At 44.6% G+C, this 26,995-nt stretch overlaps 1 protein-coding gene across 2 annotated transcripts in view; it reads right to left on the bottom strand.

Annotated features, from left to right (window-relative positions):
- Window positions 1–4,231: 4,231 nt before the first annotated feature.
- Window positions 4,232–26,995, bottom strand: part of PSMC1 (proteasome 26S subunit, ATPase 1) — a 66,514-nt gene continuing 43,750 nt past the window's right edge. For both annotated transcript variants that reach the window (XM_085626523.1, XM_085626524.1), the window contains exons 4-11: window positions 22,482–22,606; window positions 21,694–21,879; window positions 21,084–21,212; window positions 19,869–19,965; window positions 15,933–16,122; window positions 9,706–9,857; window positions 4,835–4,989; window positions 4,232–4,448 (exon numbers count right to left, since the gene is read on the bottom strand). In XM_085626523.1, the coding sequence (XP_085482649.1) occupies window positions 4,314–4,448; window positions 4,835–4,989; window positions 9,706–9,857; window positions 15,933–16,122; window positions 19,869–19,965; window positions 21,084–21,212; window positions 21,694–21,879; window positions 22,482–22,606 (1,169 nt within the window). In that variant the 3' untranslated portion in view covers window positions 4,232–4,313. The remainder of the gene's footprint in view (window positions 4,449–4,834; window positions 4,990–9,705; window positions 9,858–15,932; window positions 16,123–19,868; window positions 19,966–21,083; window positions 21,213–21,693; window positions 21,880–22,481; window positions 22,607–26,995) is intronic.

Raw genomic sequence — 26,995 nt, 5'->3', positions numbered from 1 at the left:
GCTGACTTGATTAAATCCTTGCAACGGTATTTTGAGGAGAATGTGGGGTCTGTCCCGTCTGCCATTTCCCTGTGGGAGGCTTTCAAGACTGTGCTTAGAGGGGAGGCCCTCTCCTTTATTTCCCATGCCCGGAGGCGCGCACAGGAGGAGGTGACCCGGGTGGAGGCCGAAATCACTGAACTGGAGGGTGATCTGGGGAGTGGGGTGACTGACGCTGCGCTGCACGTTCTACACCTTAAGCAGGCGGCCTATAAGTCCCTCGTCACGGAGGCGGCCAGGGGCCTCAGCAGAGAGCAACAGGGGCGATTGTATGATGTGGGTGATAAGGCTGGTAAGCTGATTGCGTGGTTGGATAAGAAGGAGAGAGCTAGTCGTGTGGTCCCGCTGATTGAAAGAATGGATGGTGTACGTGTCACTGAGCCGGAAGGCATTGTCTCTTGCTTCGCGGATTATTTCCGCGAGGTATATTCCCCGGTTTCTCCCTGCCCGGAGGATTCCCATGCCCTGCTGCGTGACATCGCGCTGCCCTCCCTTTCAATGGAGGGCAGGGAGTTGATGGATGCCGCCCCCACCTCGGACGAAATTGCCCTCGCCATCCGCTCGGTTGCTTCTGGCAAGGCCATGGGCCCGAACGGCATTCCTATCGAGTTGTATAAATTGCGACCGGACGTACTGGCACCCCACCTCCGCGCTATGTTCCTTGCGGCTCACTCGCGGGGCTCCCTCCCGCCGGACCAGCGTCTGGCTACCATCGTGGTTATCCACAAGGAGGGCAGACCGCGGGACCGGGTTACATCCTACCGGCCTATCTCGTTCTTGAACGCGGAGCCTAAAATCCTCGCCAAGGTGCTTGCTAACCGGCTGGTCGGCGTGGTGGGCGATTTGGTCCACCAGGACCAAATCCCCAAATTCCCCATCGCAATACGGCCCTTAATCTGCGGCGCTTGCACGGGGTGCTCGCGCGTGTTCCGTTCGTGCGGGAGCCGGCCATCTTGGCGTCCCTGGACGCCACCATGGCGTTCGACACGCTCGAGAGGCCCTACATCTGGGCGATGTTGGCGAAATTTGGATTTGGCCCGGGATTCATCAGTTGGGTCAAATTGTTGTACTCTGACCCATTGGCACAGGTGGTGGTGAATGGTCGAGTCTCGGCCCCATTCGTGCTGGGACGGGGCACGCGACAGGGTTGTCCCCTGTCGCCGCTCCTTTTTGCATTGGCCCTGGAACCCCTGGCGGAGTGGCTGCGGTGGCACCCTTCTATCCGAGGTCTCCGTTGGACCCCCGAGTATGAGGACCGCGTGTCCCTCTACGCTGACGATATCCTTTTGTACTTAGCCTCCCCGCGCAAATCACTGATTGTCCTGGTCGATGTTCTGCGCTCCTTTGGCCGTAATTCAGGCCTTGTCATCAACTGGGCTAAATCCTGTGTCTATGTGCTTTCCGGGGAGGCTCCTGTCCTCCCTCGGGGCTGTCCGATCCAGATTGCCTCGCAGGGATTTCGATACCTGGGGGTCTATATTACGCTGGACCCGGTGGCCCGCTACAAGCAAAACTTGCTTCCCCCCCTCCAGCGCTTGAAGGAGGACGTCGCGCGCTGGCGGCGCTTGCCGCTTTCGCCGCTCGGCCGGGCGGCATTGTTCAAGATGATGTCATTGCCGCGCTTTTTGTACGCTCTCCAGAACGCTATGGACTTGGTCCCGGCGCGCTACTTCCGTGAGGTGGAAAGCTTACAGCGCCGTCTGTTTTGGGACGGGAGGCCGCGTATAGCCCTGGCAAAATTGACGCTCCCGTGGTACGACGGAGGGATTGCCCTCCCGGATATTAAGCGGTATTCCTGGGCCTCCCAGTTAGCTGCAATTAATCACGGCTTCTATGGGCCCGCCCTCAACCCGGCATTTGAAATGGACAAAATGCTCCTGCCCGGTGGCGACTACAATCGAGCGCTCTACACTAGCGTGCCCGATTCCCGCTTGACGGGACCCACGCGTGTCATGGTGCGAGTATGGCACGCGGCTAATGCAGCTATGGGATGGAAGGACCGTTTGACCCGGGCGTCACCGTTGTATGCGTCGGAGAGGCTTGGCTCTTTGTGGACCTCGAAGGGCTTCGAGAGGTGGGACATGATAGGCATCAGTACAGTGGGAGATCTCTGGACGAGGGGAGGATTCAAGACATTCGAGACGCTGCAGGCGGAGTTTCAGCTGCAGGGCAGTGAATACTTTCGCTACCTGCAGGTCCGTCACGCACTGGGTTCCGTCTTCCCAGACGTGGCCTCCATCCCGGAGTCCTCCCCCCTGGAGGATAGAGTGCTGGACGGCCACGTTCCGGACAGCACGATCTCCCTCATTTATAAGAAATTGATAAATGACCGCTCGGGCTTACTGACTGGCCTCCGCGAGGCTTGGGTTGCCGATGGGCTGGAGTTGGACGACGAGGACTGGATTTCCGCGGTGGCCTCTCCGAAGGAGGTGGCCATCCCGGCTCGCCTTCGCTTCGTCCAGCTTAAGATACTCCACCGGGTGTATATGACGGGGCCAAGGCTTCAGCGTATGGGCTATGCCGAGGATGGATCGTGTAAGCGTGGGTGTGGTGCTTTGGCGACTTTTTTACACATTCTGTGGGAATGTCCGAGGGTGGAGCGATTCTGGCGTGGTGTGCATGAGGTCCTGCGAGCGGTTACACATGTCGCGCTGTTGCCTGAAGCGAGGAGATGCCTGCTGAATGTGTGGGAACCGACTGATTACTCTGTTCCGCAGACGCGATGGGTGACTCTGGGATATATGATAGCTAAACGTGACATCGCTCAGCTGTGGGGATCTCAGAGACCCCGGCGGTGTCGGCTTGGAAAGAACATATGGATTGGTGCATGTTCCGAGAAAAGGTGGTATATGTGGCGCGGGGTAAGCCTGGGGCATGGGTGAAGATATGGGGCCCCTGGAACGCTTACCGCGGGGGTATTTGCGAGCCGCCGTTGTTGCCTCCCGCTTCACCAGCTCCATCCCCATAGTTGACCCCCTCCCTCAGCCCTGGGCACATTGTTCTCCCAGTCCCGGATCAGTTTCCCTCCCCCTCTCTGGATTTCTTTGGATGGTTGGGGTTCCCCACTTGAGGAGCACGTGTTGTCATTTTCGATCGTGGGTTGCCTTGCGGGTGTGGTTTTATGTTGTTGTGTTGTATAAAACGAAACCGTATTGTGGGTTCAGAGTTATGAGGCCCACGTTGTTGATACCCCCTGCTTTATCGTCTATGCAAAGCCAAGTGCCTTATTGTATGTATGTCATTTGCTTTTGTCACTTTAGCGGCCGGCCGGAAGGTTGTAGGCCCATACTTGTATATATTTGAGATTGCAATAAACGGTTTCAACAAAAAAAAAAACCAAAAGTTACATCTTAAGTTGCAACCTCCTCCTATTCTGAGTATTTCCTTCAGCCACTTCTGCTGTACCCACCTCAGCAACCCCATCAGAGAACATAGCCTAGAGCACCTAGTATTCCAAATTTCAAACTCGGCACTTGGGGTTCAATTTCCGCAAGCAGAAAACCTATCTTTTATCTATCCAAGGAGATATAGATGGATAGAAAGCTAGAAAGTATTTTCCATAACTGAAAGTCAAATTTGATTTTGGAACTGATCCTTTTTTAACAGTGCTAAAACATTCTTCTGAACCACATCCGGTGTCATTTCGTGTTGAAAAGCTTTCGCATTAAAGTATTTTCTGCAGCCAGAGCCCAATCCTTCAGGTTTGTCTTCAGCAACCAACCTGTAAATGGAATAACCTATCCTAAGATGGCAAAACACACATGTGCTACTGTGGAGTGCTGTTAAACCCCAAGCTGGAAGCTCATTAAAAATCATACTATAGAGGTTTATGCTCTAAAAAAAATAACAAGTTATCCAAAACCAGTCAGACATATTAGTGTAAAATCTCAGAATTTGGAATTCTCTTTTTTGGGCTGTCTAATCACACTATCAAAGGAAATGAAAGTGTCACCAATTAAATGTAAAGTCGGAAAGCATGCTCATTTAAGCGTAGGTAATAAGTATTGCCTAGAGCAAATTGTATTAAATATTGCTCATATTTATTTCAAGCGGTGTCGAGATTACGAAATGTAACATTAGTGGTGTCAAATCTGAAACAATGCTTTAGTCGGAGGCAAGGAGCCTTTTCCAGAAGAAGGACGAATGCCAACCAAGGCCCAAGCAAGTGCTTGAAGAAATAAGTAGATAAATGTTGTTTGAGTCCCAAGACCGAAAACATTTATTTTCCCCTTTAGCAAAAAAGACAAACTCTCCACAAAACAGAACAGGCATATTTAAAGATACAGTCCCTCCGGTGTGCCTTCTTGTTTCTTATAAAGAACATTTTCTTTTGATTTTTTGAAGTCTTCATTTGTCACTTTCATTCGTCGTTCCCTTAAAGCCATTAATCCTGCTTCTGTGCAAATTGCCTAGAAAGATGAACAAAGAAGGCCATTAGAATGCAGGTTACAAAGTTTTATAGGTGCAGCAGAAATTGATTCTACCAGCAAGGTAATTGGAAATAGCAGTAAAGTAGGCTGAACGTGTGTTTTGAACCATATGTTCCAACGTACAGCATTCCATAAGGTCTACAATTACGGATAGCTTGCCCCTGGAAGCGCAAAATGTGACAATGGTGGAATGACAAATTATATAGGGGCTAACAGATAAAAACTGAGCAGGAGAAATTTACTGTGATAATTTACAAGCCACGGTTGAGAACTTTACATCTTTACACAATGGTCGACAGTGCCTGCTATTCAAGATTGTGCCCCATCATGCATTTTAAGCATTACAATACAGTAACAAGACTTACCTTAATATCTGCTCCAGACAGATCATCTTTAGCCATTATAAGCTCATCTAATGTAACATCCAAGGCCAAAGTCATTCGGCTTGTGTGGATCTGGAATATTCGTTTCTTGGTCTTTTCATCTGGCAGGGGGAACTCAATCTTTCGGTCAATACGACCTAAAGTTAAAAACAAACAAAACAATGTTTTGTTTTTATAATAGAAAGGATGTTCTAATGAATTCATAAAGAACACGCTCATTCAGTTTCAACATGTGCAACATGCATTAAATTTTTTTTTTTAAAAAGGCCAAGGCCTTCAGTTCTAAGAAATACCTCTAAAATGACGAAGCTAGGGCCCCGAGATATTAAAAGGAATTAGAATTCTGCCACAGGCGACAAAATGGGCTTATTCAAGCAAACACAAAGTTCTGCGAATATCCCGGTAATTCAAACATTAAAGAAAACAACTTGATCTTAAGGCGCACTCATCTTTATACTTGAATACATATGTAGTGATAAAAATAAGCATACACAGCTTACTAAAGGAAACTGCCACAGGTGTGAGGTGGTGTTATGAAAGCACCAACTGCTCAAAAAGCAAATGAGAGGTTGGAGGTTAAAACCCTCTCTAAATGAAGGAGTTTGCATAGACTCTGGACTAAAAATAATCCGTGGGAAATTCTGAAAATATATTGGTATCCTATATATGTGACAAACTACAGTTATATGCAAAAATGATTTACTAAAAATATTAATAAATTGGGACATATGAATTGCACAGTCACAGAAAGGAGTTGCGTATCCAGTTGTAAGAAATACATAAAGTACATACTTTTCGTTCAGAAACTCTAAGAGGTAGTGCATGATCTGCAAAGTACAGCTTGAAAACAGTAATTTGCGGTTACCACAACCTGCCTGTACAGCATAAATGTCTAGAAGGAGGATTGCGGTGATTGACAAGTTTTTCACAGAATGGGACAATTATTTATCAATTTTTTTTTTGCTCATGTTTTTCTTTTGGTAAGTTTACAATATGTTGCCAAATAACGAGGATTAAAAATGTTATGTGGAGATTAAAATTCTAACTCACCATTAATTCATTTTCAGTAGTAATGTACTATAACGTATGGTGCAACAGCGACATCTAGTGTGCTTTTCGCCTTTTATGTGTGGTTAGAAATCAATGGTTTCTTTCAATGTGGTCAAGAAGGAATAATGCAGTGTGAACACAATCAATGACGCTTGAATGTGCTATTTAGAAGCAAGGAGCTCTGGGAATATCACACACAGGGCTCTTCACTGGATTGCTACTTGCTGTGTGTGATGGCATGAAAATGTTATGACGGTTTTTAGTAATTCTTTGCAATGTGCAAGGGCGAATATGAGTTATATGTATACAGACTGGTGGAATTGCCACATGTTTAACAGAGGTACCAGAACCTGGATGTAGAATGGGTTTAATAAAAGGGGGGGTGCACATATTCGTTTTTGCCTCAAGCATGAACCGTGCAGTTCGATGCACGTAGGGGTCTTGAACATGCCCACCTTACTGTGTAGCATTAACTCCTTCAGTGCCCATGACGAGATGGTCTCGTCATGGAGCACGGTTGCGCTGTGCCCATGACGAGACTATCTCGTCATGAACCCCGCCCGCTAATGAAAGGGCCGGCACAGGGCGGGGAAAGGGCGGGGCACTGAAGGGGTTAAAGAGTAAAGAACAGACAAATAACATACCCACAAATGCGGCTCGTCTGTGTGTTAGTTATGATTCCGTTTAACTCATATTCGAAATAGACTGTTTGCTCTGCTATTACCAAGTAATTTCTAAGAGATTTGCATTACACAATAAACAACGGACGTGACTTCTGGAGGTTTAACCTCCCTATATTTCTTGCAACTTGGATTTGTGAAAAGTTCCAATGTTGTTTTCTTGTCAACTTGAATTTATAAACTTGGGATTAATTTGCCAATTTAGCATTAAGGAACAGAATTGTATGGGGCATATGAGCATTTAAGACGAACTATGGGAGAGAGGAAACTTTGCAACGTCATCTTTTGCCCAGGAAAACGCTATTTCTGCTGGACTATGCGGTTTAAATTGGAAAGGTGTTTTTGAACCAGCAGGTGGCGGAATATTGTCCTTTAGCCATGCAGCAAGACTGTCCAAGAACGAATACACTACTTTGCTGCACCAATAATACATTTCTGCAGAAAAATCAAAATTCTCCATATAATTTTTTGGAGAAGTAGATATTTAGTATCTTGCAAAATCCCTTGGGAATGTCAAAGAAGGCAATCCACGTGTCCTGCTAGGTAGGCAGTAAAAATACAGAACCTTACGTGACATATGGTGATGTGCTTGTACAGGGGGTGGCTCTCCGAATTCAGTAGTTTAGAAACGTCATCCAGGCCAGCGTGCTGTTCGGGCAGTTTCAAATCATCAAGAAAAAGTTTGTACAAAAACTCTTTACTAATGCACCTTCCTCACAAAGTCTGTAACCAAACTGGAGCAGTACACATTTCAGGTTTCATGGAATAAAGCACATAACCATTTTTACCAGCAAGCACAAAACAAGAACTGTTGGACTTGGCCCTTTTTGCACGGTCATCCCTGAACTTTTTGACTTCCTCCTGCATTGTTTCTGGCCTGTTTCTGTTGGTTTTAGGACTCTGGGCACTTTACTACTGCTGATCAGTGCCAAAGTGCATATGCTCTCTGTGTAAAGTATTATGGTAATTGGTTGTCCATAATTGGTATGTTTGCCTTACTAGTAAAATTGCACTATGTGTGCCAAGGCTGGTAATGCAAATGTTACTAGTGGGCCTGCAGCACTAATTGTGCCAACCACATAAGTAGCCCTCAAAATAGAACTCAGACCTGCCACTGCAGTGCCTGTGCGCAGTTTGCTAACTGCCATGTTGTCCTGACGAGGGCACCCACTTGCCAGGCCTTACCCTTCCCTTTCCATGCACATCAGACACCCCTATAGTAGGCCCAAGGTACTCCCCCCCCCCCCCCCCCGGGTAGGGTGCAGTGCCTGTTAAAGGTAGGACATGTACTGAGGTGTGTACCATGTTCTGACAGAGTAATACTCTCCATTTCGTTTTTCACTGTTGCAAGGCCATCTTGCCCATAGGACAGAATGGGGAAGGCTGTGTAATATGTTTCCAGCCTATCTTCTCATAGGCTTAAGTTGGGGAGGTGAAGTTAAGTGTGCCTGATCTCACAATTTATCAACACATCTTTTTGTGAAGGGGGTTTTTGAATTGTATGTTTAGAAACCACGCTTTTAGAATTGGCTGGCTTTTTGTTCTAACAATTCTGCATCTTTGCCTGGTTGTGGATTGACTGTCTGGATTTGAATGTAATAGGATCTGGAAAATGTCTTGACCCAAGGGAGGAGTAGGGGAGACAGCCACGGTTGATCTGCAACTAGAGTGTAGGGGGGAGGAGTAGCCCCTGGAGGTGAAGAAGCCTGGGCTGCTGCCATAAAACAATGGCTCCATCTCCTACTGAGTGATTGAGGATCCAGACACCCACTATCAAAGGAACAGTTTGTCACCGGCAGGGAGACACCCAGAACTGGTTTGGACAGTGCCCCCTAAACACAAAGACATTAAGGGGTATAACTATGAGAGCTGAAACCCCTGTACTTTAGACTGATCCCATCTTTGCAGCACGAGCCTCCGCTAAAGTCCGAATCGCGCCCCGTACTTGCCGGGGAGTGGCAGTACCGGGGCTGGAGTGTGAAGCTGCACTTTGTATTCCATCATAACAGTGTTGGAGGCATATTTTGGCAGTAGCTGACCGTAAGTCAGTAAGAGTGGCATAGAGACCGTCCAGAGCACCGCGATCGGTGCCGAAGTACATTATTTTTGCATTACGAACTGCCTGATTGTTGCATTACGAACTGCATTATTTTTGCATTACGAACTGCCTGATTGTTGCATTACGAATTACATTATTTTTACATTACTGAGTGCCTGATTTTTGCATTACTAACTGCATAGCATTGCATTAGGACTGCATTGGATCATCGGAAATTGCTCATTAATACTGCAAGAACCTACAAGTGCTTGCTGGCCTAATAACCGGCAAGGTGAAATATTACAAATACGCATATGTTGGATTTTTATCATGTGGTCTCATCGTATATCTTTAATATAAACATATAATTGCTTTTATGAAACTCGTGTGGAGTCCATTTGTGGTGTTATCACTGTGTTACTGAGAGCGTGGTTGCAAATACTTTACACATTTGTCTTGGACATAAGCCTGGCTGCTCGTGCCAAGCTACCGAGGGGGTGAGCAGGGGCTATCTGAGAAGGTGTCCTTCCTTCCCCAGACTTAGAAGCAAGGGTCCCTATTTGCACTAAGGTACCTACCTCAGCCAACTAGAGACCCCCAGTTCTAACAAGAACTATAACCAGGCCCACTGCATTATGTGATTCCTTGGCTGTGACGTTTTCGGCATAATTATGGATTTGCCACATTTTGCTACATAATACATCGTCTGATGCATAATCTGCAGATTAACCAAAAAAAACAATTTCCAGTTCAAAAGTATCAAAAGTTACTAAAATTGCAGCAACAGGTGTTGCCGAATAGTGGAAGGTCCTACGCAAAGTTTGACTGGTCACTTTTCAGTTGCTTATTGCTGTATTTGGGTGTTAAACTGGTACAAATGGTTTTACCTCTGTCTAGACAGTGTCAATGTGCGTAAAAAAATAATTTGTGACGCAATGATTTCACGAAATGTGCAGCATTAACCTATTTAGCTTGCCTTTTATTGCCGTATAATTTAGTCAACCCTGCTGCAGAATTCCAGTGGGCCGGACTATAACCAAGTGACTGCATTAAAGAAGTAACATTACAAATCGTGACAATCTCACCTGGCCTGATTAATGCAGGGTCCAGTGTTTCTATCCGGTTTGTAGCCATGATAACCTTCACGTCTCCTCGGGAATCGAACCCATCCAGCTGGTTTAGCAGCTCCAACATAGTACGCTGGATCTCTCGCTCCCCACCTGAATTAGAATCGTACCTGGAATAATCAGAAGAAGAAGTGATCAATCAAATCCTGCAGGGGTGAAGCTAGAGGGGAGCCATGTACCTATTTCAGTGTAAAACATTTAACAGGCATATTCATGCTGTACCGGCATACCTTGCACACTATGCATGATATTAAATTAACTGGATGGAAAGGCGAGGAGGGGCAAAGTGGTAAGTGCTTTAACAATTATGTGGGGCTGCCATTTAATCTTCAAGCATGCTAGGAATTGGTATGAAGGAGGCAGAAGTCTCATTAAAACATTTAAGTTGAAAACAGTGTAATATTGTGTAGAGGTGCTGGCTACAACGAAGTTTTAAAACCAAAATAAATCAGACCAGAAAGCGTGCTTAGCTATACCATAGCTGCCAAGGTTTCAGATAGCTTATGAGTGAAAATTCATAATTTCAGTGCAGTTATGAGTGACATTCAATGACTATGAGTGACACTTTCTCGCAAGCAAAATTCAAGCAATGAAGACGAGGGAAACACATAAATATCAGAAATTACACCCATGTGAGCAAAAAAAAAAAAAAACCGACGTGTTGCACAATTCTATTAAAAGCCTCTAAAAACAACCATTTATTGCTATCCTTAGTAGCACAACAAAATCAAGTCACATCCAGTACCCTTACCCCTCTCCCTCACATTAAAGGCACATGTTAATGTCCAATAAACAAATTTGCATCTAACGTGTCCTGTCTTTAATCTAATCAACTTTTGTTGGCCTTTTTGCCCTGCCTTGATTGCATCAAGCATGGTTGTGTAATGCGAGCGATACACCGTTCGTTAAAGGCATAAATACAAATATGTTTCTTTCATAGATAGTCTTCCTGGAGCTTTGAAGCTATTTATCTGAAAGGCAGTTTCAGGGAGTGTTGGATTTGTAGCCAGCATACAGTATCAAAAGCAAAACTACAATTGTGAATGCGATGTCATATTCCCTATAAAATAGAAAAAAAGAGGGAGTTCCCCTAGTGCTAAGAAAAGGGACGGGGTAGAAAGTTAGAAAAAACAAGACATATGTCTGGTTATAACGCATGATCCATCTTTGAGGCACACTCTTAAATATGGAGATTTTTGCCCAAAAAGATTGATTCTGGATCAGGGACTCCTTGTTTTTTCTAATATTCCCTATAAAAGCCAGCACAGGCTGAAGGGTACCATAAAATATGGAGCAGAAAGTGTCATACATAAGGCACCGATTGAAGTGTTACTCATATGTTTGCTGAAACTTGTAAAATATGAAACACAAGCCAGTTGATGAACTTGGCAGCTATGCCATGCTCTGATTGTGCATGCACCGCAACACACAGCACGATGTTCAGAATACACTTATTTTCTCTCAGTAAATTAATAAAGGTCACCTTTTCCGAGAGTACGCCTCCTGCTCCCTGCCTCAGCCTGGCAGCTGAGGTGACTCCGTCCTCGCAGTTCCGCTTGCGGTTGGCAGGAAAGGGATGGGGAAGGGTGTGTCTACTGTCCTCCTCCCCTTCAGGTGCAGTGAGAGGGTGAATGCGCAAGGTGTCGTTCGGTTACAGGTCTCTGCGGAGGTGCACCAAGTGCAAGTCGAGCAGGACCAAAGCGGGTGTCTGGCAGGCAGACGCTTGGCTTCTGCTGGGAAATCACTGGACTACTCCTGAGTGATTGATGAAGCCTTCTCTAGTCTACTTGTAAGAACAACATGAGTATAACCCATAGACCAGGTTGAGATCTGGGTATGTATGCAAAAAGAAACAATATCTCAACTGGTATCATTAAGGGAGTCGATTAAACAAGTATGTGCAATACATTACAAGGAAAGAGGAAGGGAGACTCGATACGTTTTTGAAATGTGCACATGGCATCATATATTTGAAGTAACAAATGAAAACGGTACAGTTGTAATAGCACTGTAGGCATAGAATGCAAAGGCAGCCCGAATTGGACTTGGTGCACAATTGTGCTCGTGACGCAAATAAGTGGCGACGGTGACAAACATGTGAAATGTGTACAGTGAACTTTGTGATTCAAAGGAACGATTTACAATGGTTGGGTAGGTAATGACTGTACGATTTAATTGAACCACAAGTGGTTTTGCGCTGTCAATTGCGCTGAGGAGATGACGACGTTTCGATCCTAGTGAATCAGGATCATCTTCAGGACCGGGTAGCCGGATGGGCAGTGCTGAGGGTCAGGCTGGGTGGAGAGAACAAGGTGGAAGGGGGTTCAGAGGTGGGGCAGCGAATGTCTGCGTGAGGGCAAGCCGGTGGCTGAGATGGACGTGGGGCGGGGTGATGCGTGGAGGCTCCGACTGAGTACAGTGAGTCCTTAGGAGGGGAACACAAGTGCCACAGGGTCGGGGCTTCCAACCTCTGGGCTGGGATGCCGTGAGCGAGGATCAGCGTAGACAGCACTTGGAGGCGTGTGATTCTGGAGCCTCGGCGTGCCCCAGGAATTGGGTGCAGTAGGGAGAATCGTGTGCAGTTTGGGGGAACACAACTGTGGCGGTTCTACGCTGACCGGAGCGTCGCCCTACATGCTGGATTAACTCCATACTTAACGATCAAGAACCTCCCTTCCTCTTTCCTTGTAATGTATTGCACATACTTCCTCTAGCCTACAGCACCGTAGATCACGGCAAGCTCCTGTGTTTTGCCTTGTTTTTACTCTCAAATGAGAGACTGAGTCAGACGCTGTGCACTCACTTGAGAGAGTGACACTTACTTGTCTGTGCGAGCCCCAGGAATAGGCCAGCCAGCCGTGATGATGGATTCCCCCCTGCCCTGGACGGGCAGTGCATGGGCCGCGCACGGGCCAGGACTCTCCACTCACTACTGCATAATGGCTGTGCACTGCCTGACTGCAGTTCAGGCACCACTCCGGCGGGTCCAAAAACAGTAGTAGGACATTACGCTGCTCGATGTGAGCAGCGACGGGAGCAGCCTGTGCAGTTTAAAACATATGTACTGCAGTGTCTCGATCTAGCGCAGCCCGCCTATAGGTGAGGGTCTGATTGACACGAGTCTGTTCTTGCTCTCTTATTGGGCAAAATCAAAACGGACTCTCCTGACGTCAGTGCTAATGCCGCTCTGGTGTGGGGTGAATAGGTTACTTTGTAGCCTATGCCAGAAGAGCTCAACTAAGCCAGCCCCCAAGCCCGTCCCAAGAAGAACAGACCGCGCGCTGCCACTCCCTTGCTCACGCTACTCGCACAGTGGTAATTTAGAGCACTCCAGACAGCTGAGGAGGTGCTATAAATGCGTGATTTTGTATTTCAGTGCGGTGATGCGGATCACCACACAAATGCGTTAGTCTAATGCATGATGCATGATACTTGGCAGGGATGCTATACGGAAGATCTTTTAAAGCAATTCCAAATCTAATCCGCTTTTAAGAATAGTGGGTATGGTAAGAGTGGCGGGGAAGGTGGAGAAGAATAGTATTACACAATCTAAGGGGTGCAAAATGGTAGTGGTTCTTTTCGAGTCACTAATCCAGAAGAGGGAATCTCGAGTCAATGGAGATAGCAGGGTTCTGTTTGGCACATAAATAACTATTTAGTCTAAATCATTGCAGGCCACCAGAGGCAGACAGACATTTAACAGCCGGGGAGTTTTAACATCAACTAAGTATTGATAGCTGCTTGGGGTGAACAACTGAATGGTAAATAAGGATACCGATTTTGACACATGAATGTAGACAAAAAAAAACAATCTTTTGCTTTTCTGTATTGATTTTTCAAACAACAAAATTGAGATTTTTTAAAAGACTTTCCATGCGTTTAGTCATGACTGGCAGGACAAGAGCGTGCACCATTTTCGAATTAAGATTACATTGTTGCAGATATGAATGTGCTAGGGCTACAGTGCCAATTTTGTAAGGCGAATATTGTGTTTATTTGTACATGGTTACTCTGCACGCTAATAACAAACAGACATTAAAGAGGAGTGAGCGCCTTTGTCAGTTAAAGAAAAAGGAAAATATACTAGTTAAAACTTTTTCACTTAAAAAAATAAATATCAAATACCATAGAAAACCTAAGTACGAATATACAAGGAAATGTAATTTTTTTTTACTTTTGCCTCTTTGGAAAGATATGCAAGTTTTGGGGCAGGCTGGGGGGAGAGTGACTGAGTGGAGTGGTAGACGCACTCCCTTCACTGTGCATGTCGGTTTGGTCGGCCGTATCAGGCCGGCTAAACCGTCATGCTCAGTGAAAGCTCTCTCCAAACCAGCAACGCAACTGGGTTGGCGAGAACCGGCACAGACTCACAGTCTGTCCTAGAGAGGCAATTGAGGGTGCTCAGGCCAATCCTGCAGCTGCTCTTATGCGTGAGAGCAGCTTCAGGATTGGCCGTAGGGCATTCTGGAAGCCTGTGTCGACAAGAGGAGAAGAGCGGGACGCAGCCAGCTACAGGTACGTTTTTAAAATTTATTAATTTTTCCCACCCGTGACATCTACGCCCGCCAGCCCTGCCCACCCCGCCGCTTGTCCAGCACATCGGCCATGCCTGTATGTGCGTGGACTGGCGGTGTGACTTGTGTGGATTCCCCCAGTGTTTTTTTACCCAGAATCCCGTGCAAACCTCACATTTAGCAGAAAAGTCATATTTTCCTGACATTCGTGTGTGGGAAAGTTGTAGGATCACCGTACCAGTACAAATTCCCTAACATCTAGTGTTCGCCTTGGCCTATCGATCAAAATGATACCTCACTTCTGTGGGTGCCCAAAGCAGAATCAGCCTAAAAACGTATAAAGAAACTACCCTTTTGGACCCACTTTGGTTCCCCCTCAATCTCTACAGGTTTTTGGCCCTTCCCTGTCGCAGGCAATTGGCCCACCCACACAAGCAAGGTATCATTTTTATCGGGAGACCATGGAGAAGGCTGAGTGGTAGGAAATTTGTGCCGTTGCTGTGATCCCACAACCTTCTCACAGAAGATGTAAATTTGAGGTTTGCAGGGGATTCTGGGTACGAAAATGCAAGGGGATCCACGCAAGTCAAACCTCCCTTGTCTCCTCCGGGTGTCTAGTTTTCAGAAAAGTCTGGGTTTGGTAGGTTTCTCAATATGACTGCCAAGCCCAGGACCAAAAACACAGATGCACCGCTATCTAGCATAAAACGACCTGGTTTTGCAAAGCGGTCATCCGTGTTTTTGGTCCCGCGCTCAGCGGCCATCCAGGGAAACCTAATAAACCCAGACATATCTGAAAACTAGATAACCAGGGAAGTCCAGGGAGGTGCAGCTTGCGTGGATCTCCCAACATTTTCTGATCCAGAATCCCCTGCAAACCTCAAATTTAGCTTAAAAAAAATATATAATGTTTCCCTCACTTTACTGTGTGGGAAAGTTGTGGGATCACCGGGCTGCTACAAATCTCCTACCAACCAGCGTTCCTCCAGGTCTCCCAATAAAAAAAATGGTACCTTACTTGTGTGGGTAGGCCTAGTGCCCGCAACAAGAAATGGGCCATAAACGTACTGTGGAGACTTCATAATTATCAATTGCAAAACTACCTGGTTTTGCGAGGGAGTCACCAGCTTGTTTGGTCCCAAGCACAGCGGCCATCTAGGGAAAACTACCAAACCCAGAAATTTCTGAAAACTAGACATCTGGGGGAGTCTAGGAAGGTGTGGCTTGTGTGGATTCCCCAACATTTTCCTACCCAGAACTCTCTGCAAGCCTCAAATTTACCTAAAAAAAAAAAGAAGAAAGAAATCACATTTTCCGCTCTTTTCTGGGTGGGAATGTTGTGGGATCAACGGGCCGCCACAAATTTTCTACCACCTAGCATTCCCCCAGGTCTGCCGATAAAAATGGTACCTCACTTGTGTGGGTGAGTCTAGTGCAACAGCAAATGGCCCAAAATGTAGTGTGGAGACCTCAAAATTATCGATCACAAAACTACCTGGTTTTTCGAGGGAGTCACCTGCATTACTGATCCCAGGCTCGCCGGCCATCTAGGGAAACCTACCAAACCCAGCCTGCAGCGAAGGGGTTAACAAAGGAATATGCTGGAAAATAGGAATACACAAAACATCCTGGAAAGTAGCTAGACTGGTAGTGTAGAATGCAGCACTTTACCTCTTGGTACCAATGGCATCAATCTCATCAATAAAGACTATCGATGGTGCGTGCTCCTCTGCCACACGGAATAACTCGCGCACCAACTTTGGTCCATCACCCAGGTACTTCTGTATGAGCTCTGACCCAACCACGCGGAGGAAGGTAGCTGATGTCTGATTTGCCACAGCTTTGGCCAATAACGTTTTACCTGTTTTTGGCATTTAGAAAGATATGTCAGGAAAAAAAAAAATCACACTTAAGTCTGCAGAACGTTACGAACAGGTGCTACGTAATCAGCTTTAAAGAAACTCAAAATAAACCCTAAAGTTCACACTCACTTTCTTCACCACAATGTAAACTAGAAGCTATTTTTATACTGTGCTTCTGACTTCGTAAACCAATGCACTTACAGTCTCATATCTGTATCCTTAAGACACATTTAACCCCTAGTGACAAAGCATTGTACTTAAAATATATTCTGTTTCTCAGAGAAGGTATCACATTTTCAAGAACAATCCTACTTAACTTCCAAATCACTTACCACAATAACTCTGCTTGAACTCAGTCTCAGCTGACACCTCATTCAGACAGTATGATGTACTATGATTAAAAGGTTAGCATTGCTTTAAATTCTTCTGAACGTAAACAGTTCAATCATGAACTTTACCCCAAAACTCTTTCCACACGTCCTCACCTTCCAAAAGAATTACCCCAGCCACTGAGACTAGACTTCAGTCTCCTTGAAGTAGACAAAACTGATCTTGTCTCATGCATTTATTTATTTATTTGTAAAGCGCCCGAATCACCCCTAAAGGGGTATTTCCGTGCTACGGAGGTGTACCAGTTGGGGAGAGGAAAGGTTTAAAAAAAAGCTTAGTTTTAAGGAGCTTTCGGAATAGTAGATAGTCTAAGCATTTCCGGAGGTGGCTGAGAAGTTGGTTCCATTAGGAAATGGCTAGGTAATAGAATGTTTTCCCACCTATGCGGGATTTCTTAACACGAAGCACAAGAAGTAGCGACTTAGAGCCTGAACGGAGTGTTCTAGAAGGCTGATAATGGGTAAGTCTATCTGCTAAGTAGCTAGGGCTGTTGCAGTTTAGTGCCTTGTGCACAATGCAACAGATCTCAATTCTGATCCGCTTGTGGATTGATAGCCAGTGTAGTCCTTGTAGTAGCAGAAGAGAGGTGGTCCTGGCAGGAGAGTTGGAAACAAGACAGGCCGCGGTGTTTTGAACCACCTGAAGTCTATTAAGGGAAGACTTGTTATCTGAAATCAGGAGGGCATTACAGTAGTGTAGGTGGCTTATTACTAATGCTTGGAGGAGTGATTTACGTACAACTAGAGGGAGAAAAGGGCAAACCCTCCGGAAAAGGCTTAGCATATGGAAGCATGAGCCTACGGTGGTAGTGACTTGCTCCTTCATCGTATGTTTTTGGTCCAGATGTACGCCTTTTTTACCACGGCTATGGGGACCGGGGCGACACCAATTTGGGTAGGCCACCATTCTGGGGACCAGAGCAGAGGGGCTTCTCTGAATAGCATAATCTCCGTTTCCCCCTCATTTAACTGCTGGAAGTTGTTCCTCATCCAAGCAGCAAAGGCTGTCATGCCTTCTGAGAAGGTTGACTGGGTATCAGGAGAGTTTTTATCAAAAGACATTAAAAGCTGGGTGTCATCAGAGATTGGAGTAAAGCCCAGTTCCCCAAGTAAGTCCGCTAAAGGAGCCACATAAATATTTAACAGTGTGGGACTAAGACAAGATCTCTGTGGAACTTCTTTGGTCAACTCCAAAGTTTGAGATCGGAAGGACCAGAGGTTGATAGTTTGGGTACAGTGAGTTAGAAAACATGATAAGCACTGAAAGGCTAGGTCGTCGATTCCAATATCTCTCAGTCTGTTAAGTAGGATGGAATGGGATATCATATCAAACGCCGCTGAGAAATCCAGCAGCACGAATAGTGTTGCTTGTCTGTTGTCCAGGGAGTGTCTTAAGTTGTCAGTAACGACAATCAATGCTGACTCCGTACTAAACTTAGGTCGAAACCCAGACTGAGGGGAGTATAGGCATCCTGCTGCTTCAATATACTCTGAAAGATGTTTATTGATGTGTTTTTCCAAGAGTTTGCACAGAAGAGGTAACTGAGAAATTGGGCGGTAGTTGGACAGATCTTCCCGCAGGGCATTTGGTTTAATCCGGATGGGAATTATTTGGGAGGCCTTCCATTCGGGTGGTAAATGGCCCTTGCTTCTGGAAAGATTGAGAATTGAGCAGATAGCAGGTGATAACTTTTTATAAAGTAATGAAAATGAAGATACTTTAGTAGGTAGAATATCCTGAGGAGAGCCTGATTTGACAGATTTCAGCAGAGTCTCCACAGTATGTGTTGTGAAAGGGGGAAGCTTTCCAGTGAATGCGCATTGGGTAAGAATAAGGGACAGAGGATTAAAGTGTCATTCAGAGGGTTCCTATCTTTAGTGATTTTATCGTAGATAATCTCAATTTTCTGTACGAAGTGACTGGCAATCTTCTCACAGAGTTCTTGTGATGGAGTCACTTCATTGTGACAGGTCTTGGGATTCATAAAGGAGTTAAGGATGTGATATAGTTCTTTAGAGGATTTCCCTGCCTGGTTAAGTTGTGACTCAATATGGGCTCTACGCGCATTCTTGACGTTCTTATGATAATGGGCTAGAGAGATCTTTTACCTTCCTCTATCGCTTGCGTCATGGGAGAGACACCAGCGTCTTTCCAGCTTTTTGCAGGGCTTTTGGCCAAATTGGGGTATAATTTTAATGGGGCCAACTGTTCTAAAGTTTTTTCTACTATGGTGTTATAGCTGGACAAACAATCCTCGCTGTTTCCTAATGCCAGATTGACATTGGCCGGAAATGTGTCCGCGAAGCGATCTGGCGTGGTTTAATGCCATTTTCTTCGAAGACTACAGGAAGCTTTGGCGGAAGCTGGAGTGGCCCTTGATCCCTTTATTTGAAAGCCAAGTAGGGACTGATCAGACCATGTGAGCGGGCAAGGAGCTTCGAAGCACATGTTAGAAGAGTTGGTCAAGATAAGATCTAAAGTGTGCCCCGCAAGATGTGTTGGGCCTATAGTGATCTTTTCTAGTCCATAGGCAGCTAGGTCCACCAAAAGCATTGAGGTATCCACATTAGAGATGATCTCGCTATGTACTTTAAAGTTCCCTAATAGTATAGAGATGATCTCGCTATGTACTTTAAAGTTCCCTAATAGTAAAGTGTTTAGTGGAGATAATATGGGGGGCAATTAGTTCCATGAGATGCAGCGAGAAATCCTGGAGGCCGGTATATGAGTGCGCCTTTCCAGCAATAATGGGATTGGAAGTCAGTTCTAAAGCCAAGGATTCTATTTTATTGCCACTACATTATTCAAGTATAGATACCTTAATAGTGTCTTTATGAACAATGGGTGCACACAGGAGAGCTGCTTACAGGTGCCAGAGAGCTACCAGTAGCTCACAAGCTACTCCTTGGAGAAGTCTGCACTAAAGCCATGCTAATGGAATGCCCCTTCACACAGCTGTTCACCTCTTTAACATGCCAACTGAAACTAAACTCTTTCATGCCCTTGGGTGTCCTGGCACTTACACTTGTATCAAGCACGCACATTCACACCTCCACAAGCTACAACAATGAAAGGTTAAGCAAAACAATTTGCTCGCTCTTCAAAAACAATTAAATATTTAAGCTAAAACCACACCCTTTGACTTCTGGAGTCCTAATAGAAGTCTGATGTCAGAACTCAAAATCCATCCTCTCCAAATAACACCAATCTATAAGAAGATCTTTAAAAACTCTTGGCAAAAGGTAGAAGGGGGTAAGAGCTTATTTGTGAAATTAAGCTGTTTGTTAATGCACCATAGTAATCAAAGTCATCCCAGAAAGGTTTTTCGTCACCTGAAGAGGATTGTGTATCTTACCTGTGCCTGGAGCACCATACAGAATTACTCCTTTGGGGGGTTTTATGCCCATCTCCTCATAGTACTCTGGATGTGTGAGAGGAAGTTCTACAGATTCCTGTAATGATAAACATAGACCAAATGATAAAAAAGTAATAGTTTGAAACAACCCATTAAAATATTAACTGAGCCATCTACAACGTTATAGCCTACCAGTTAAGTATTCACAGTGGATAATCAATTTAAATTGGTACCACAAGATATGTTATTCCATCTCCCTCCAAATGCTAGGAACATGAGGCCATAATTAAACAAAAATCTAAACACATAAATAAATTTTATGTGTTGAATGCATATCCATATGACAGCTTAAAATGTGCTTTGAAAACATCTGTATATACAGAAAAAATTATCAAGACACTGGCTACGTGGCTATTTTGGGTTCAGCAGAGCAAGAAGCACAGTTAGTAGCTGTCATCTGAAGAGGCCCGTTCGACATAAAAAGCACATTTAATACTAATAATTAAGACTAATAAAGAAGTATACAAACCTTCTCTACAGGTCTTTACAATACATACATTAATTTAGGGCAGACTATTTCCAGCTCCTGCTGACAAACCTTTATAAAAACGAGGTGCTCCTCTAGAAAGCCTGAAGCTTTGTAAAAAGGACAAAAACACCAGTCTATGGACACTACACCTCTGGAGCACCCAGCCTTGCATACTATTATAGGCAGGGCTACTGGAATTATGTGATTGTGCGGCTGCCGCGTTTTTCACATAATTAGGGACCTGGCACATTTGCCACATAATCCATCATCTGCTGTATAATCAATGGATTTGAACAAAAATGTTTTTTGCCAGCTCAAGCATTTCAAAAGGTATTTAAAATGCAGTGTCATGTCTTGCCTTGCAGTAAAAGGCCCTTTGCAAAGGTTGACTGGTCATCTTTCTGTTGCTTAGTGCTATGTACGGGTGATACATTGGTACTTAGGAAGTGCAGCCTTTGCCCAGACAATGCTAACAAGTGTACAAATGGCAAATAATGAATTAATACTATCAGAAAATGTGCCGCATTATATGCCTTTTGTAGCTCCATAATTTAGTCAGCCCTGCTGTATAATTTGGCTTTCTCCTGGTGCATAATTCCAGCGGCCCTGATTATAGGGCACACTGGAAGAAAGTATAACAGAATACCAAAGAGTAGAGTGACACGTTTACAGTTTTTATGAAGTACCTTAATTTCTTGAATCTGATTGTCCAGCCCTCCAATATCAGCATAGGTTTCCTGCGGTGCTTTCTCCACCTTCATCACAGTAACGAGAGGATCAGTGTCATCCATCAAGACTCCTATGACAGCATGAACCTAACCAATGTGATGAATAATACCAAACGTAAGTATTGAGGTACATAAAGTCCACAGATTTAAAAAGATTAAACACCTAGAGGAGGGCACAGGTTGCACAGGAATGAATACTTCTTGTAAGATTTTAAGTTTTATTGGACTCTGCTTGGGAACTCTGCTGGCGACTAGGATACTGCGGCTCCTCCAGATTACTGTTGCTATCTGGACTTTTAGTATATATCATTTATACAGTAAATTGTTACGGCTAAGTGAAGGGAAGCATTCAGTGCAAGGGAAAGGAGTGTTGGACTGATACTTCGCTTTAACAAATAGAAAGACTTTCTCAAGCTCTTTGGTCTCATTTGAATACCTAACAAAGTCATACACAAAATGCCATTCAGATATTTCATGGCTAAAACAAATTCCTAAAGAAATGCTCTGAAGGTAAGCAACACAGCATGCAGAGAGGAACATACATACAGAAATTGCTTGTTGTACATACTTTATGATTGAGTAGAACAGAGCATCCTGGTTCCAGCAAGTCTTTGTCCACAAATGACAAAATACTGACATAATGCTCCGATCCTACAGATGTGGAAACAATTGCATGGTTATCGTCAATAATCTCCTCTAATGTACCAACGGACATCGGTGTGCCCCTAAGATCATCCACCTTTGATCGCTCTTCCTAGAAGGAAAAAAAACACCTATTTTTGATGCATTTGGTGTCAACCAGTTGTCAACAATATTTTGTTTGGTTTGACAGAGGACATTTCTTCAATATTCAACGATCACAATATAATAAAATATTAGAAAATTGTATTTGCTCGCAACAGGTATCACACTTTTCATCCCATAAATGTGCTGTAAATACTACATTATAACATATGATGCAATATTAGCAGGGCATTATCATTTGCAGTACACCCTAACAATAGAACTGGATGACCCTTTTCTACTGAAGTGTGTGCTAGTCACAAACTAACTAGTTCATAAGGCTGTCTCTAACATGGATTACATTCCTGGCAGCTTTAACTGGACCATGCACATATATGCCCTGTATCAGGATCCATATCTAACACGGTTCTCTAGTTCTAAACAAACTGATTTCTAGAACAAGGTTATTAGCAGAACCAGGATTCCATAAGCAAACACTTAAACCACGAAGAGTGACTCAGAACAAAAATCTAGTAAGCACACAGGTTGCAGGCAAAAAAAAAGACCTTTCCAAATCCCCTTTTCAGTCAAAGTAGCACCTTTGAGACCCATAGGTGTGTGCATTTGACCTACCTCTTGTTTTTCCTCCAGGGGTTTCATTTGTTCTTGATTTCTGATAAATTCCTCCTCCATTAGGAGGTAATCTTTGATTCGTTCCAATTTCAGCAGTTTTAGCCTGCACTGGGTGTGAGGTGTCACTGGAGAAAATGAGAAATAAACAGTTACGACAACCCCACAAAAAGGTCCTCAGCTTTCTGTCTTTGTTTCTGTGCAGACTGTACTTGAAAGAATCTCTTTCCTGTCTGAAAACAGCCTTTGCGGAACTTTGAGGTGTGAATTTATCCATGTAGTTTAAACTTTCACCCATTTCAAAAGTCTGCACAATGGGTATGACGCCATAAAAAAAGCACATTTCACAAGATAAAAGTAAACAGAATTATACTGGTAACATCAGATATGGTGGAATGTTGAAACAGATTCCCATAATTAAATCTCCAGGATCTCCTAGATGTTAATAGTTAGAGTAACCTCAAGATAAACTAATGACTGTACCCACCTCACATCCTGGTAAGATTTACATTTCATAACAGTACAGTTTCAGAGGCTGTATCACTTCTGATAGTTTAAGAGATTGAATAAAGGGTTTTATATATAGCACAAATAACAGAGGGGAGAGAGGGCACACCCGTCAGGTACCGCAGAGAACAGAGATGGATTCTGATAATAGACCAGCACTACAGATCCTTGACTTAAGGCCAGAGTACCGGTGCCTAACTTTGGAGACAAAGATTGTGCTTAAGCCAGCGGACTCCAGGACCTCCTAAAGGGAAGGGCCAGGAGACTGTCAAAGGCCTTCTCTGCATCCAGACATATCATGCCGACTGCACCACCACCGGAAGAGGCCACCTCCAGAGCAGAGATTGCCGTATTAACATGCAATGTTGTGTCCCAGCCTGAGATGAAACCATGCTGGTTTGGATCCACCAACTTTGAAATGATCACCAACAGCCGATTAGCAAGGATGTACATACAGATCTTAGCATCGCCATTAATTAAGGAGATTGGGTGGTATGATATGCAAAGTGTGTGGTCTTTCCCTCTTTTTTTGGAAAGATAACATTTGTCTCCCTTCATGACTCGGGGTCCGGATCAAAAGGCTCAAAAGAGTTAAACAGATCCCTTAACACCGAAGCCTAAGTCTGCAAAAATAAAAAATAAAATAGAACGTTATCTGGTTGGGACCGGAAGCCTTCCTGCTTGCAAGGGAACCAATGGCATTTCTGACCTACAGAAGAGTGATAGGTGTCCCTAATTCGGAACCGCAGCATAGGAGTCATCTTATGGTCAAAATGTTGGCCAGTACAGTTTCAGAGGCTGTATCACTTCTGATAGTTTAAGAGATTGAATAAAGGGTTTTATATATAGCACAAATAACAGAGGGGAGAGAGGGCACACCCGTCAGGTACCGCAGAGAACAGAGATGGATTCTGATAATAGACCAGCACTACAGATCCTTGACTTAAGGCCAGAGTACCGGTGCCTAACTTTGGAGACAAAGATTGTGCTTAAGCCAGCGGACTCCAGGACCTCCTAAAGGGAATGGCCAGGAGACTGTCAAAGGCCTTCTCTGCATCCAGACATATCATGCCGACTGCACCACCACCGGAAGAGGCCACCTCCAGAGCAGAGATTGCCGTATTAACATGCAATGTTGTGTCCCAGCCTGAGATGAAACCATGCTGGTTTGGATCCACCAACTTTGAAATGATCACCAACAGCCGATTAGCAAGGATGTACATACAGATCTTAGCATCGCCATTAATTAAGGAGATTGGGTGGTATGATATGCAAAGTGTGTGGTCTTTCCCTCTTTTTTTGGAAAGATAACATTTGTCTCCCTTCATGACTCGGGGTCCGGATCAAAAGGCTCAAAAGAGTTAAACAGATCCCTTAACACCGAAGCCTAAGTCTGCAAAAATAAAAAATAAAATAGAACGTTATCTGGTTGGGACCGGAAGCCTTCCTGCTTGCAAGGGAACCAATGGCATTTCTGACCTACAGAAGAGTGATAGGTGTCCCTAATTCGGAACCGCAGCATAGGAGTCATCTTATGGTCAAAATGTTGGCCAGTACAGTTTCAGAGGCTGTATCACTTCTGATAGTTTAAGAGATTGAATAAAGGGTTTTATATATAGCACAAATAACAGAGGGGAGAGAGGGCACACCCGTCAGGTACCGCAGAGAACAGAGATGGATTCTGATAATAGACCAGCACTACAGATCCTTGACTTAAGGCCAGAGTACCGGTGCCTAACTTTGGAGACCAAGATTGTGCTTAAGCCAGCGGACTCCAGGACCTCCTAAAGGGAATGGCCAGGAGACTGTCAAAGGCCTTCTCTGCATCCAGACATATCATGCCGACTGCACCACCACCGGAAGAGGCCACCTCCAGAGCAGAGATTGCCGTATTAACATGCAATGTTGTGTCCCAGCCTGAGATGAAACCATGCTGGTTTGGATCCACCAACTTTGAAATGATCACCAACAGCCGATTAGCAAGGATGTACATACAGATCTTAGCATCGCCATTAATTAAGGAGATTGGGTGGTATGATATGCAAAGTGTGTGGTCTTTCCCTCTTTTTTTGGAAAGATAACATTTGTCTCCCTTCATGACTCGGGGTCCGGATCAAAAGGCTCAAAAGAGTTAAACAGATCCCTTAACACCGAAGCCTAAGTCTGCAAAAATAAAAAATAAAATAGAACGTTATCTGGTTGGGACCGGAAGCCTTCCTGCTTGCAAGGGAACCAATGGCATTTCTGACCTACAGAAGAGTGATAGGTGTCCCTAATTCGGAACCGCAGCATAGGAGTCATCTTATGGTCAAAATGTTGGCCAATAAATCGAAAAATCTCCTCGGCGGAAGCAGAAAAGTCCCCACTATAGAGGTTCTGATAGAACGGACGAAAGACCTCACAGATTGCCTCTGGATCTGCAGTGAGACCCCTGTCTGGACCCGATAAGAACAGCTCCTTTAAAGAGAAACATGGGCTTGGTCTATAAGGCAATTTATCTGTCATCCCATGGCAACGTGGCAGATCCTTTCCAGCTGAGGGCAAATAAGTGGAGCGCTTTGCTCAATACTATAGTAAAGGCTGCGGACCTCTGGCGCATCAATTTGCTGTTTCACTCAGCCTTGAATGTATCAAGCATTAAGGTACATCATTTGAAATGTATCAATGATTGGTATTATACCCTGCATTGTCTTTTTGTTATGAAGTTACGACCGGAAAACGGATGTTCTGCTGTGGATTGAGAGGAGCCACTGTGGCTTATATTTTTGCATCTTGTTCTGCGCTGCGTTTGTACTGGGAATTTGTCTTCGGTAAGCTCGTGTTGTTATCTCAAACCTAGAGGTCATGGCCGAACCAAAGCTGATTATGTTTGGACATTCCACAATTATTTCCCCCTACCTATCGGGCTAATAATTTTTTCTATTTCGCTAGTAAGATTGGTTGTGGCACGATTCTGGCTTTCTAGTTAGTCTCCTGATCCATGGAACAGGCGGCGGGAATTCCTGAACATAATTAGATTGGAGAGGATTATAATAGAGAACCATCCTCTGAGGAGAAAGCTGGGGCGGATATGGGACCCTGTCCCGGGCTGGTTGGCCGAGTTGGCTGCTCCACAGGACTTGCCCGCCTAGCCATATTTTCTTAAGTTACCCTCCCCGGTGCTCTCCTCCACCTTTCAACTGCTATGTATTATATTGTTTTTTTCCTTTTCTGCTCTATTTTCAACCATGGAAAAAATTTATTCGGCTTAGCTAATTATTATTATTATTTTTTTAAATCAAGGTTATCGGTTTTGCTTTTCACTAATTATGCTCTTATATGCCAGATAAGCAATGTATTAGGTTCCCTTGCTTCTGTTTTCTTGATTAGTCAGAATAAATAAATAATCTCTTTTTTATTTTTAAAGAGTATTCTCCTGGGTAATGCTGCTGACCCGAATGGGATCCGTGGGGACAGTTTAAACGCTGAATCCAAAAGTGGGCAGTATTTTTTTAATATGCCTGCAAATGCAGTAATAGAGGGTGCAAAGATTCCCACATCTTGGAAATCTGCAGGGATTGTACTCATCCACTAAAAGGGCTCATAAAATGTACCTTTAAACTATAGGCCCATAAGACTAATAGAAGTTTCCTAAAAAATATACTATAGGCAGTTATGGAGTTCACTTGAAACATGGACTGAAGCTGCTAATGCACTATCACCCTTGCAGGTAGGGTTTAGGAAACAAGATTTAGATTTATGTCTATCTACTGGAAAACAGTGAATATAAAGAAAGCCCACTTGTATGTCATTTTTGTGGAATTAAAACCCACCTATTAGTCCCTTGAGACAAGCAGTGGGAGAAGCTTAAAAATAAGGAGATGCCCATACCACTGCTTGACACACTAATTCAGCTACACACAGACACTGATGCCCAAGTAAGGTGAGGCGAGCAAGGCGAGCTCACTGAGCGAATTAAGGTTAAGAGAGGGGTCCGCCAGGGATGTGTGCTTACTCGCACACTTTTCTCT

The sequence above is a fragment of the Triturus cristatus genome, chromosome 9, assembly GCF_964204655.1.
Source record: "Triturus cristatus chromosome 9, aTriCri1.1, whole genome shotgun sequence".
Lineage (NCBI taxonomy): Eukaryota > Metazoa > Chordata > Amphibia > Caudata > Salamandridae > Triturus > Triturus cristatus.
The sequence above is the reverse complement of the archived record's forward strand: the minus strand, read 5'-3'. Positions and strand labels throughout refer to the sequence as shown.